Here is a 13806-nt window from a genome sequence, read left to right on the forward strand (position 1 = left end):
TGCGGAATAGAAGCGAAAGGACTTACCTCTCCAAGAGGTTCCTGAGGATCGATATGGTGTCTGACGGATTGCAGCTCCTAAGGATTTTGCCGCTGCCTTTGATGTTTGTAGTTTTTCTAAACTGTCGTCCGCCTTCTTACCAAACAAAGAAGAGCCGTCAAAGGGCATATTCAAGAGTCTGCTTTGCACATCTGGAGCAATACCAGACTTTTGCAACCAAGCAAATCTCCTGGTTGTTGTACTTGCCACCATGGCTGTCAGCAGAATCGATGCCAGTCTGAAGGGATTCGCACATTGCATCCTTACCATCCTTAATGATGTTGAGAAACACTTCCCTTTCTTCTCCCTCCGGGAGGCAGTCAGCCGCTGATGAAGCACACTCCCAAAGTGTGTGGCTGAACCTTGCGAGCGTACAAGTAGCATTGATGGATTTCAACGCCATGCTACATGCGGAAAAGACTTTTTTGGCCATAGAGTCATATCTATTATCATCCCTGTCCTGTGGAACAGTAGCGTAAGCCGATTTACTGCCTGCTGAAGTAGCTGCCTGAACAACCAGACTCTCCGGAGTTGGGTGTTTGGATAAATATTCAGGGTCAGCAGAAGACACCCGATATTTAGCTGATAGTTTCTTGTTAACTACCGGGATCACATCAGGTGTTTCCCAGTTTGCCAATATTCTCCTTTGTAATGCCGCATGAAATGGCACTACAGGATCCTCCTGTGGACCTTTGACCGAGATATCTGTGAGGTCGTCTTGCTGAAAAGCAGGTGAGGATGTGGACCATCCCATAAACTATTATCCTTGCCATCAAGGTTCTATAAGGGGTTTCAGCATGTTCCCCTGGGTCTGGTGTGGCAAATTCCACTTCTGGGGAAGTGTCCCACCCACTTGCTTCCTGTAGGGATTCATGGAGGTCTTTCAACCTACCTTCCTCAGAGGTAAACTCCTCTATTGCAGGAGTTGTAGATCCCTGCAACTCAAAAGGCCTTTCCTGATCTGAATCCTCTCCTTCTTCATAAATGAATATAAGACCCTGGATTGGTCAGGTCTTGAAAATGGTATAAATCCCATTTCCAGAGCAGAAGGAGCCAGATTTGTCATGATTGGCTAAGAAAACGTCGACGTCTTCGACGAAGACGTTAAAGGCTTCGAAGCAATCGAAAAAGGCGTCGAGAAAGGTGGTAGAGGCCTCGATGAACTCGAGAGTATCGGGATTCTACTCAAGGTCGTCAACGACATTCTCGTGCTCGAGGCTCTGGATATGGCCACTGGCGGTGAGGTGGCCTTGGGTTTGTCCTTTCTCGGCGTCGACTCGACTGACCTGTGCGTCGAAGAACCCTTCGATAAATCTATGAGTCGATGGGATCTTCAACGACGGCGTCGAAGACGCAACTCTGCCTTTACTCGAGGGTTCATGACGCTCTCGAGTGGCTTCTTTCGCCAGATACTGCGACTCGCGGCTTTTTGATTTTTCTGGTCTTTCACCCAGGGTATCACCCTCAGCAGTCTTCGAGGGGGTCGAGGCCGCTTTCTCGAAGACGCTTAGCATCTTTGTCCTGCATTCCTCCCACTCAGCCTGAGAGCTATGTTTTGTAGGACAGGAGTCCCTTTTTGGGGAAACGGAAGACGAAGACGAGGAAGGGGATCTTCGGTTTTGAATGCTTGGATCTCGAAGAGTGATAGGAACTTCTTCGAGATCTCGAACGAGCGTGTCTTTTATGATGGCGAGGAGACGAATGTCTCGACTCCGCCGAGGAAACTTTCGAAGAGGTTTTAACTGCCTTACCGCTCTCGAGCTTCCCCTTACGCTCCTTGAAGGCTTTCGCCGTCATGGACATACAGTCCTCGCACCCCGAACAATGGTGCTCGATTCCCAAGCACCACAAACAGATCCTGTGAGGATCCGTCAACTACATTTTCTTTCCACAGTCTCGACATTTTTTGAAGCCGGACCGTGGAGTCGTTGGTTCGGGTGAGGAAGCCATCGAGTACGAGTCGGTATTCAGGAATATATCGATATATTGACTGAAGAACTGAGCAACGATATTCCGAGGCCCCACGAAGCGCGGAAAAATGGAACTGAGCAACGGACGCTGCGCGAGTCTATTTATACGCGTGGTAACGTCATCACCGATACGGAGGCCGTCGAGGGACATCGGCTCGAGGGACGTCGACGCGCAGCGCCCTCTACTGAAAATAAAATTCCGAGGCCAGCAAGCTGGAGATGATCTATCAAAGATAAGGAATACGTCGGAGGACACAATCCCTTCGAATAGGGAGGTTGCCTAGGAGGCCTGGTCTAGTGAATGGCAGGGCCAGAGTGATCAACAAATCATATTTCAGTGTTGTCCTTATTCAAAGAGAGACTATTGAAGAACATCCAGTTCTAGATTTATTTATATTTGAGTTATATCAAGCGCGAAATGCATGCCTGTGGTTGCTTCAATGCCCTCCAACATTTTTCTGGATTATTTACTTTGGCAAACATATGTACACTAAGTTTCCGTAAACTAGTCTGGATAGAGTGAGAGAACAGGCATGTTGTAGACAGTGGTCAGATCGAAGAGGTAGGAACACTTTCTTGAGCGTATTGAACTGGTGATGGACACTCTACCATAGTATTGGCCTACAGAGTGTGCAGTGTAAAAAAAACAAATCTGTCAATGAGAATATCAATTTCTGGCTTTTTCAAAGGACTACAGAGGATCACAGAGACATGGTAGCCCCTTGAATGGAATAGTGCTGATGGCAAAGATACCCCCGGGTAGCTCCTTTCTCCAGTGTTGGGTATGCTTGATGCAATCTGTGAACTGGCTCCAGGGACCCTCACAGAGTCTGTGTTAGATCTTAGTGTCACTCCTATGTCCCTGAGATTGAAGAAAGCATTTGTCTATCAGCCAAGACAAGGGGCGCATGTAAATGTTAAATGAGCAGGAGGGACGGAGAGGATCCCTGAAGGGTTTTACAGGTATTTTATAAATTAAGAAAAAGGGGGAGGGGAGGTGGATGTGGAATATGTACATAGTGTGCATGTATGTGTGAATGATGACATATATCATTTAAGTAAGCAATGAGGCTAGCAAGAGTATTCCTTGGAGAAATGGGAATTACACAATGCAACCAAGGAATTGGTCTTTGTGCTGGCCAGAATTCCTAGACGCTTGGCAAACAGAAGAACATTGTCTTCATACTGGCTGAGCCTACATCCATAAATTACTAATGGGTTTTAATCCCATAGCTTTTAGCTCTAATTGGCCTGAATTATTTGTACAGTGCTGTATTTTAGGTCAGGTGAGTCCAACTAGAATGATAGCTATGGAATATATTTCTTGGGTGGGATTTCTGGGGGTACGACTGCGGTAAAAGGAGCCAAGTCTAGTATTAAATATAGCCTCCTTTGATGTAATTATGTCATCATACCTTGAGGCAATGCAATGTTGGCAAGCTTATACTATTCTCCAGTAGAAAAATATCTGTTTGAAATCGGCAAGTGCGCACAGTTTTACAAAAGCTGAATCTATACGTACCCCAAGAGCACCGATGTATATACAATGCGACTTTAGAAAAATGCTAACCTTCATAAAAACATGTTTAATGTTCTAAAAATGATATTTGGAAAGCAAATAAAAGACTAATAAAATAGCTTTAAAAAAAAAATTAAAATCATCATTAGGAATCCTTAAACAGTTTGCAGCATTCATGGCAACTCTTGGTGAGACACACACACATTGGCAGATTCCTACTCTCACACCTAGCCGACAGCCATGACTCAAAGTGAATTGTGTAGTTGGTCTGAAAGTGAGCAGCTTCCAAGATGCTGTGGATTTAGTGAGATTGTCGGGGAGGCACGTGCTCATGGCAAAAGGAGACATCAAGTCAGCATTTAGGTTGTTGCCTGTCCATGAGAGTGCATACAAGTGGCTTTGCTACCACTTTGAGGATACATTCTATTTTAATAAATGCCTCCCCATGCATGGGCTGTGCCATTGCTTGTGCATATTTCGAACATTCAGTTAATTTTTACAGTGGACACTGCAAAAAACCATGCCCAGGGCAAGAATAGTGCATTATTTGGATGATTTTTTTCTTTACTCGCCCAGAAGGGTCCACATTGTGCAGCGCCTCTATCCAAACATTTTGCTAAATCATGAAGGCATTAGGGGTCCCATTGGCAGCAGAGAAGATGGTGGGGCCTACCAACACCCTTTCTTTCCTTGGGATTGAGATGGATTCTTCCAAGGGAGAATGCTGCATACCCAAAGATAAAATAGAGGACTTGCGAAGGGCAATAAAGAAAATGACAGGAAAGGACAAGGCAAACCTTAAAGAAATGTAGTCTCTAGCGCGGAAGTTCTATTTTGTAACTAGAATCATGCAGCAAGGCCGGGTTTTCCACAGGAGCCTAGAGCTAAGAATGAGGACGGTAACCAAGCGGAACCACCACATTAGATTGGGCAAAGAGATAGCACCAGACTTAGCTATATGGGAGTCATTCCTTAGCAACTTTAATGGGAAAGTGATATGGCGCAAGCCCATAACTGATGGAGGAAAAAGGGCCCTGTTCACTGATGCGTCAGAAAGCAAAGGCTTTGGAATATGTTTTCTAAAGAAGTGGTGTGCTGGCCACTGGCCTCATGGTTGACATGATTGGGGATGGACCAGAAACATTACCTTGCTAGAGATGTTGCCCATATGGATGGCACTCTACATATGGGAGGACATGCTGATTAATACAGAGTTGGTCACATGGTCAGAATATATGGACGTGGTACACGTGCTAAACAAAGGTGCTGCATCTTGCTCTCTGGTATTGAAAGTGTTAAGAGAAATTACAAAAATCTGTCTGAAGTACAACATTGTAAAATTGAACGGCACATTGCACGCAAGGAAAACAAGGCCGCTGACGCACTGTCCCGTTTTCAGTTCCACACTTTCAGGGCGCTAAATCCCCAGGCAGAAGCAAAGATGACAGCTGTTCCAGAGGAGGTGTGGACCATCTTGGAATAAAACAAGGCAGACCACACCATCCCCTTAAACAAGGCCCCCGAGGAAAACCCCTGCTCACACCCACCCCCAAGGCAAAGGTACGACGGGGACCAAATCCCTGAACCACATATTAACAGGTGAGCCCAAGGGGATCTTAAGGGACCTGGCCAAAAAGGCACTAGCCCAAATAACGGCTAAAATGTACAGTAAGTGCCTGACAGACTTTGGCAACATTACAAAAGTCACCAACATCAGAGACATCCAGGAGAGCCACTTCAATGACTTCATGGAATGGGCCTTCAAACAGAACAAATAGAAGGCATGGGCGTTCTCCCATTTGGCAGCAGTATCCTACTACACTAGAGTGGCGGGCCACTGATCCCACACACAGCACATTGATAAGGTATGCGCTTAAAGTTTGGTCCAAACTGGAAGGGGTAAAAAGAGACACCAGGCGCCCTCTTAATTTTGCTAAATTAAAAACCCTTTTAGACACCCCGCATAAAGTATGCAACCATTCATACGAAACTACCTTATTTAAGGCAGCCTTTATGCTCAATTACTTTGGGGCTTTCAGGATCAGCGAAATTGCATCCAAGAACACAGGTTCTGAGGAAGGGCTGGATGTAGCTGACATCAACCTGGGCAAAGAGTCAATGGCAGTTAAACTCAACAGATCCAAAACTGACCAATTGGGCAAAGGCAGAGTACTGCCCCATCTGCAACACCAGGACCTTTCTCAGCAAACGCCCCGGCCTGGGCGGCCAACTTTTTACACACAAAAATGGGTCTGCCCTCCGCAGATTTCAGTTGAGGTCTGTGCTCAAAAAGACGATAATAGCAATAGGATGGAACCCAACAGATTTTGGATTCCACTCATTTAGGATCCGCTTGGATGGGAGGCTGCAAGAAAAAGCAATAAAGGGGATAGGAGGCTGGAAATCTGGGGCATACAAGAAATACATGAGAAATTACTTAATTTAACAGATTTCCCCTCTCTTTTACACACAGGGAACCCTCCGCTACAAACTGCCTGGATCGTGGGTCATTCATTCATCACCAGAGCCAGCAGATGGCTCGAGGAAACCCAGGAAGGCATGCATTTCCAAGATACCATCACTTACTGGTGGGGCAAATCCAGCATGAGCTGGGGGCACCTCCACGACAAGCTGGCCGGCCTGCTGGGGGTCACCTCCCCTGCCCCCGGATTTCCTGATCATCCACCTTGGTGGCAATGACTTGCCATCCATGGGCAGGAAGCCACTCCTGACCGAAATCTGCACCTCCTTCAGATCCATTGCACACATGTTAAGAGAAACAAAAGTCCTAATGTCTGAAATAATTTCGCGCCAACACTGGCAAGGTGCAGAGTCCAACAAGGCCATGGATATTTCTAGGCGCAAACTAAACAAAGCATTGGCCAACTTTTGCTTATTCTCAGGTTTGAAATTTATAAGGCACGGGATCACCATGCACAACAAGGCCTTGTTCTGCAGCGACGGGGTCCACCTGTCCATTGAAGGCATGGACATCCTTACCAGAGATAACTTTTGGACCCTGGCTTTTGGGGGACCTGAGGGGCTGTCGGGCAGCACCCCCTAAGGGTGGTGTCAGGGATCAGCCTCGAGTTCGCCCTACGTGGGAGTAGGGCCCCCGCTCACCTGATCCCTCTCTTCCCCAAAATATATTTGTGTTATTTTGCTTACGATGTTTTTTATGGTTAGTTTTCTTTTGCAAGATACTTTATAATGGGAAACCCAATGTATCCACCTAGGTGGTAGCTCTACCTTATATTGAGTAATTCAAACTTTTTGTATTAGGAAGGTAGTTAGCTCATATCAACATTCACAGTTCTAGTTCATTATATTCAGTGATATGTAAACAATTCATTTTAATAATAATATGGGATACATTACTCACCGTAATCGTATTTCTGATGCTTGTATCTGCTTAGATTCACATGCTGTGCATAGGCCGACATCTAGTGGAAAACAATTAGATTGTTTCTTATCGCACTTAATAGTCAATATCAAAATATGTCTAAAAAAAAACAGACAAATGACTTGTGACATCAAACCCTTACTCTCATGGGTAGATTTTTCGTACTGAAGACTTTTGTTCAGTCTAAAACTAAATCAGAGGCTTTTGCCATCTTGAAGTAGTTTGGGCCCTTTTAGTGGGTTTTTCTAAAATGTCCCTAGTTTTATACTAGGGTCAGGCGACTCGACATGTTTCAGTTCTCTAGGGCGGTTGCAGGAACTTTCTTCAGGAAAATGTCACTTTTAATAAACATCAACGTAGAAACAGTTATTAGTAAAGTTTCTTCTCTTAGTGAATCTATTTCACTCTTGTTGGAGGTACTCAACAACTGTATCTGCAAAATTAGCTGTGCCTGTTGATATGAAAAAACAGAGAAGAAAAGTAATAAGCTATTGTTGCTTGTTTACTTTATATTTTCATTATATAATTACTAGAGCCAGGGAATTTAATTACCTGGTCCAGTCAGTGGAGAAGGTCTGAGGACTTGTCCTATATTAGGCAGGGAGTCTCCTCAGTGCCGGTTGCTAGACTCTTCTGAATCCAGCTAGGCCTGTAAAATGAATTTACGTAGACTTAACACCTTACTTGCTATTTGATCCACAGTCGTCTTCCGTGAATCTCAATCATATAAAAGGTTTTGGGCTGTTGTCAAACAAACCTTATTTTAGAACACAGACTCTTTTGGTGGCTTTTTCTAGGTTCACTCTGATTTAGATCGATGTCTACATCTATTGCTCTTGTAATAAATGGCGACAAAATCACTCACTGGACTTTCTAAAAATAAAAAATAAAAGAGTAGATTTTTAGGGCTAGAAATATACTTAATGCTAGTATCTTCACGTCTTCCATGAGTTCTTGATGTTTAGAATGCTCGCGGCCACTCACCTTAAATAGGTTTTGCATTGAGCCCCTCGTGGGGAAATTATAACGCTCCGGCGTTCGCGGCCATGTAGATATTATTGTGTTTCTGCATAAATTGTCAGCCGCTTTATTTTTCTGTTAGCTCTAAACGGGATAGAGTAGAGATAAGGAGTTTAAATATTACACCTCACATTTTGTCTAACTCATTTTTATTTAAATAGGTAGAGAGTTCAAGAGTGTCAATTATACATGACCACTCGTACATATCCGTTCTTAGACTTCTGTGTGTATAGATTACAGAGATGACGATTGTAAACACAGATATTTCTGATAAGGTCTTAATTGGTAGTGTATTATTAGTTTGTATAAAGCTTACCGTCGCGGGTTGCCTCTCACTTGGCGAGTTGAACAGACTCCAATCTCATGTGAAATCTCTTCCGTTCGTATCACTACGCGTTTAGTTTTTATAATGGCGCCATCTTGGATGAGGATTAGTTAATTCAAAGATGGTCCTATTTCTATGTTTATGATTTCTTATTGTTGTGGAGTACTCGAGTTCCTAACCCAGTAGGCATATGGCTCTATTGGAATTTAGACCTTTATTGGAATACTTATAGAGGCTTAATAGTATTCTTGTTGTATGAGCCCTTTACAAATATGTTTTTCCATTATCAAGAAATCTATTATTTAAGAAAACCTCTCAACTATTTTTCAAAATGGCTCAGATCCTTCCCTCCGCTTTGGTTTACATATACGAAGCCATCTATTTTATGGGGGACCATATTTCTGGTACATACAATGCCCCTTAAGGTATCTAGAACCAACGTAACTCATCAAATCAGAGTTAGCAAAAGTAACCAATAGAACTCTAATAAATTATAAGAAAGTATGTTCTAAATATTATATGACAGATATCCATTTATATTTTATGCCATTCTATGGCTTCATTCATCCCGTTTACATCGCTTTTGGTAAGAAAAATAAGTCTTAGTTCTTTTTCCAGGAGCATCTTTTTGTTTACATCATTCCCTTTTAGAGTTAGTAGAACAGTCCAGGAGAAATCATCACTAGTGTGATTGGCTTCTATGAAGTGCTTGACCATTGGAGCTTGAACTGTATTGTTTCTTATACAGCTTCTGTGCTCTATAATTCTCATTTTTACTTTTCTTATAGTTTTACCTGTGTATCTCAATTGGCAAGGACATGTGATCATGTATATGACATACTCTGAGTTACAATTCAAGAAATTATTTTGTTGCCATTGTGTATTTAATCCGATTTCTATTTCTTTAGATTTTTTTGTTTGTTTTCACACAGAGCAATTACCACAAGGATGGTGACCCTTAATAGGACTCATATCCCATGTATTTATAAGAGTGTCAATTCGAGTTGATTTACTTTTGGGTTTGCTCCCGCTTACTCTGTTCACAATAGTGGTGGACTTTCAATACGCAAAAAGGGGGCAGTCTAGTTGAATATCCGATTTTTCAAAAAATTCAGTTTTTTTGGTTAGTCCCTAGCTTCTTTCTCATAGGCCTCTATCTGGCTGCTCTTTCTATTTAAACGTAAAAAATTCAGCCAAGTGAGAAAATTAGTAGCCTCAATCTCAGTGCCTTGCCAACTATGATGTCATCGATAAATCTCACCCATGACACTACATTGGTCATATATGGATGAGGGGTATAGATGAACCTTTTCTCGAAAAAGTCAACATACAAATTAGCTACACTTGGGGCCATAGTTTCCCCCATTGCAGTGCCCTCTATTTGTTGATAGTAAGTTCCTTGGAATTCGAAGAAATTTCTAGTTAAGGATACCTCGATGCACCAAAGAATGAAAGATGTTGGCACTGGATCGTGGTCAGTGTGTGTTAAGAGAATTCATTAACATAAGAATAGGACCATCTTTGAATTAACTAATCCTCATCCAAGATGGTGCCATTATAAAAACTAAACCACGTAATGATATGAACGGAAGAGATTTCACACGAGATTGGAGTCCGTTCAACTCGCAAAGTGAGAGGCAACCCGTGACGATAAGCTTTATACAAACTACTAACACGCTACCAATTAAGACCTTATCAGAAATATCTGAGTTTACAATTGTCATCTCTGTAATCCATACACATAGAAGTCTAATAACGGATAGGGCGTATTCACGCCTTTATGTACGAGTGGACATGTATAATCGACACTCTTGAATGTTATATCAATTTAAATAAAAAAGTTACACAAAATGCGAGGTGTAATATTGAAACTCCTTAGCTCTACTCTATCCCATTTAGAGCTAACAGAAAAATAAAGCGGCTGACAACCTATTCAGAAACACAATAATATCTACATGGCCGCGAACGCCAGAGCGTTATAATTTCCCCACGAGGGGCTCAATGCAAAACCTAAACATGAAGTACTCATAGAAGACGTGAAGATACTAGCATTAAGTATATTTCTGGCCCAAAAAATCTACTCTTTTTTTTGATTTTTAGAAAGTCCAGTGAGTGATTTTTTCGCCATTTATTACAAGAGCAATAGATGTAGACATCGATCTAAATCAGAGTGAACATAGAAAAAGCCACCAAAAGAGTCTGTGTTCTAAAATAAGGTATGTTTGATAACAGCCCATAACCTTTTATATAATAGAGATTCACGGAAGACGACTGTGGATCAAATAGCAAGTAAGGTGTTAAGTCTACGTAAATTCATTTTACAGGCCTAGCTGGATTCAGAGTCTAGCTACCGGCACTGAGGAGACTCCCTGCCTAATATAGGACAAGTCCTCAGACCTTCTCCACTAACTGGACCAGGTAATTAAATTCCCTGGCTCTAGTAATTATATAATGAAAATATGAAGTAAACAAGCAACAATTGCTTATTACTTTTCTTCTCTGTTTTTTCATATCAACAGACACAGCTAATTTTGCAGATACAGTTATTGAGTACCTCCAACAAGAGTGAAATAGATTCACTAACAGAAGAAACTTTACTGATAACTGTTTCTACATTGATGTTTATTAAAAGTGACATTCTCCTGAAGAAAGTTCCTGCAACCACCCTAGAGAACTGAAACATGTCGAGTCGCCTGACCCTAGTATAACACTAGGGACATTTTAGAAAAACCCACTAAAAGGGCCCAAACTACTTCAAGATGGCAAAAGCCTCTGATTTAGTTTTAGATTGAACAAAAGTCTTCAATACGAAAAATCTCCATATGAGAGTAAGGGTTTGATGTCACAAGTCATTCGTCTTTTTTTTAAGACATTTTTATATTGACTATTAATTGAGATAAAAAACAATCTAATTGTTTTGTCTCTTTTTTTTTTATAAATCTGTATATTATAATTAAAATGAATTGTTTGCGTATCACTGAATAGTTTCTGAATATAATGAACTAGAACTCTGAATGTTGATATGAGCTAACCACCTTCCTAGTACAAAAAATGGTTTTCTTTTGCACCATGGCTTGTATTACAATAAAGCTTGTGGTCAAAGTTTTTCTACCTCACATCTTGTTTGGCCTCCTTTCAGACATTGTCATCACTGTCACTTGTGTCACCTGTAAGCCTCCTCCCGCACTAAAACACTTCCAGGCTTACAATCCCCGAATGCATGTGTTCCCATGGCGGCAGTTTACAAACACCACCCACACCCCTCCTACCTTGTGGAGAAGGTCTCGAAGCTTGCAGATCTCGCTGCCCAGGTTTCCAACACTGCTCACCAAGTCTTCGGACACGGCGGTGAAATTCTGTGAAGCGTCCCATTCCAGCACTAGCTGTCAGACATGGAAAAGGGGAATTATGACGCTTGCATGTAACATGCTCTTGGGTGCAGATTTATGAAAGGCTCAGTGAACCCTGCTACTACTAATGCTCTCAAATGAGATCCAATCTGCTGGAAAAATCTGAACAGAGACTTGTCAGCTAACACACGAAAGCATCATCATTGCTAACCTCATAAAATGTTCTTGATGCCATAAACGTTCATGAAAAAAACCTCAATTGGAAATAAAGAGTTAAAACATAAGCAGATAAACAGTGCCCCGCTAAGTACAGGGGGAACAGGAGGTAACACACTGCTCATTTTACGGTGAAGACAGTAACAAAGGTAATGTTTGATTCATGTCTACATATGTTTTACAGAGCTAATGATTGTGGGAATAGTAAACCCAATGATATATATTCACAGGAATCGATAGTTACGCAACTTTATGTAATCGGAGATGATAAAGTATTGGTTCTAAAGTCTACAGCCCCATAGTACAAGATGCACCTCGAATACAATAAAAGGCCCAACACATCTGAAATGCAGGCTGCATGAAAGCATTCTACACGTGTAGACACAATGCAGTAATATAACCCTCTCACTTTTTCTATTTATTCATTAGACCAAGGCAGCCAAGTTATTAAAACATGCTCACTTTATAACATTCCAGACACGCAGCAATCTTTAATACAAACGTTTGGTGACCGGATGGGATCCCTTTTCAGCCAGGGGTGGGAGGCCCAGAGGGGTAAAGTTCTGACCTAGTTTGAAGGGGTCCCAGTTCCAGCATGCATCTTTGCAGGGGCACTGTCTCACGCCATGCCTCCAAGCTAAAACATCTCGCCAGTGCATTTCTAATTGTGTCAGAGGCAGCTCTGAAGACGAGATAGCAGCCCTCCAGCGCCACACGCTATCCGCAGGACCAGAGCAGATCTAGTAATCCACCCACATGAAAGCAAACCCCAGCGTCCCAGCTCAGCCGCACAGAGAGCCAATGGAAGGAGAGGGACATGACATTACAAGACCTGCGCAGTTCATGCTTTCCGTAGTGGGCGGGTCTCACCCAGACCATCAGGGACAAAATAACGGAGTTCTGCACTTAATTTACAGGAGCCCAGCGGACAGGCCCTTTAGCGGGGACAGCCCACAACTGCGCCTCCCATGGTTGTGGCATCCCACCACCTCATTCATCATACTGCACCTTCCCCTCAACCAGCTCTCCCTCACCCTCCCTGGAAGGACCTTTTGAGAATTCCCTGAAATAAAGAGGCAGGACCAGTTTCCAAAGGTGGAAGTCACAAATGCCACAGCAAGCTTTATTGGAACATCAAGCCAGGAGTTATCTTACAGGTGATCCGTTTTTCCACCACACCCCAGGATTATTCTATACGCCGAGTGTGGCTTCTTAAGCCCCCCTCCCACCTCCATCAGTGTCCAGAGGACCCTGCCGGGTAGACTCCCCTCTCCCTAATCATTCCCTTTCTACCCATGGCCATTTCTTTACTTAACTTTACTTTTTTGTTATCTTCTTTCTTTTCTTCTATGCATGACCTTTTTTCTTCCATTCTATCTTTCTATTAATGTGTTCTTTCTTCCCATTCTATCATTCCATTATATTGCTTAGTTATTTTCTTCACATTCTACCCTTCTTTCATTGTTCTCTTACATCTCTATTTCCCATTTCTTTATTTTTTTTAAAGTTTGGCTTTATTAGCATTTTTCAATACAACAAACCGGGTACGTTGTGAAAATTGAATTAACTTCACCATCAAACCCCAGGACCCCCTCTCCCTCCAATCCCCATGCCCCAACTCCAACCCTCCCCCCGATCAGTGTCCAATCAAACAATACAATCACTGGAGCATTACTTCGGTACTTATCCGTTCGGTGCCTGGGAGCTGTACTTTGTATTCACGTCGGTGTTGCCTGTGTTGCGTCCGCTTTCCCTCGGGCCGTGGATGCCCCATTGTCCTCGGGTGGCGTTCCTTGTGCTCCCCACCCTTCCCACGCCAGAGTGATCCCATAATATCAGTGGGCATCCCATCTCCATTCCTGGTTGATGTATCCCGTACCAGTTTGCTTGGAAGGTGCTGGACTCATTGTTGACCATGGCCGTGAGTTTGTCCATGAGAAACATGTTCTTTAGCTTTTTCAGCC

At 42.8% G+C, this 13806-nt stretch overlaps 1 protein-coding gene across 3 annotated transcripts in view; it reads right to left on the minus strand.

Annotated features, from left to right (window-relative positions):
- Nucleotides 1-13806, minus strand: part of ASZ1 (ankyrin repeat, SAM and basic leucine zipper domain containing 1) — an 850966-nt gene that overhangs the window by 39967 nt on the left and 797193 nt on the right. For all 3 annotated transcript variants that reach the window (XM_069627941.1, XM_069627942.1, XM_069627943.1), the window contains one exon: nucleotides 11546-11659. In XM_069627941.1, coding sequence (XP_069484042.1) covers nucleotides 11546-11659 — 114 coding nt within the window. The remainder of the gene's footprint in view (nucleotides 1-11545; nucleotides 11660-13806) is intronic.

The sequence above is a fragment of the Ambystoma mexicanum genome, chromosome 12 (genome assembly GCF_040938575.1).
Source record: "Ambystoma mexicanum isolate Mex_15411 chromosome 12, UKY_AmexF1_1, whole genome shotgun sequence".
NCBI lineage: Eukaryota > Metazoa > Chordata > Amphibia > Caudata > Ambystomatidae > Ambystoma > Ambystoma mexicanum.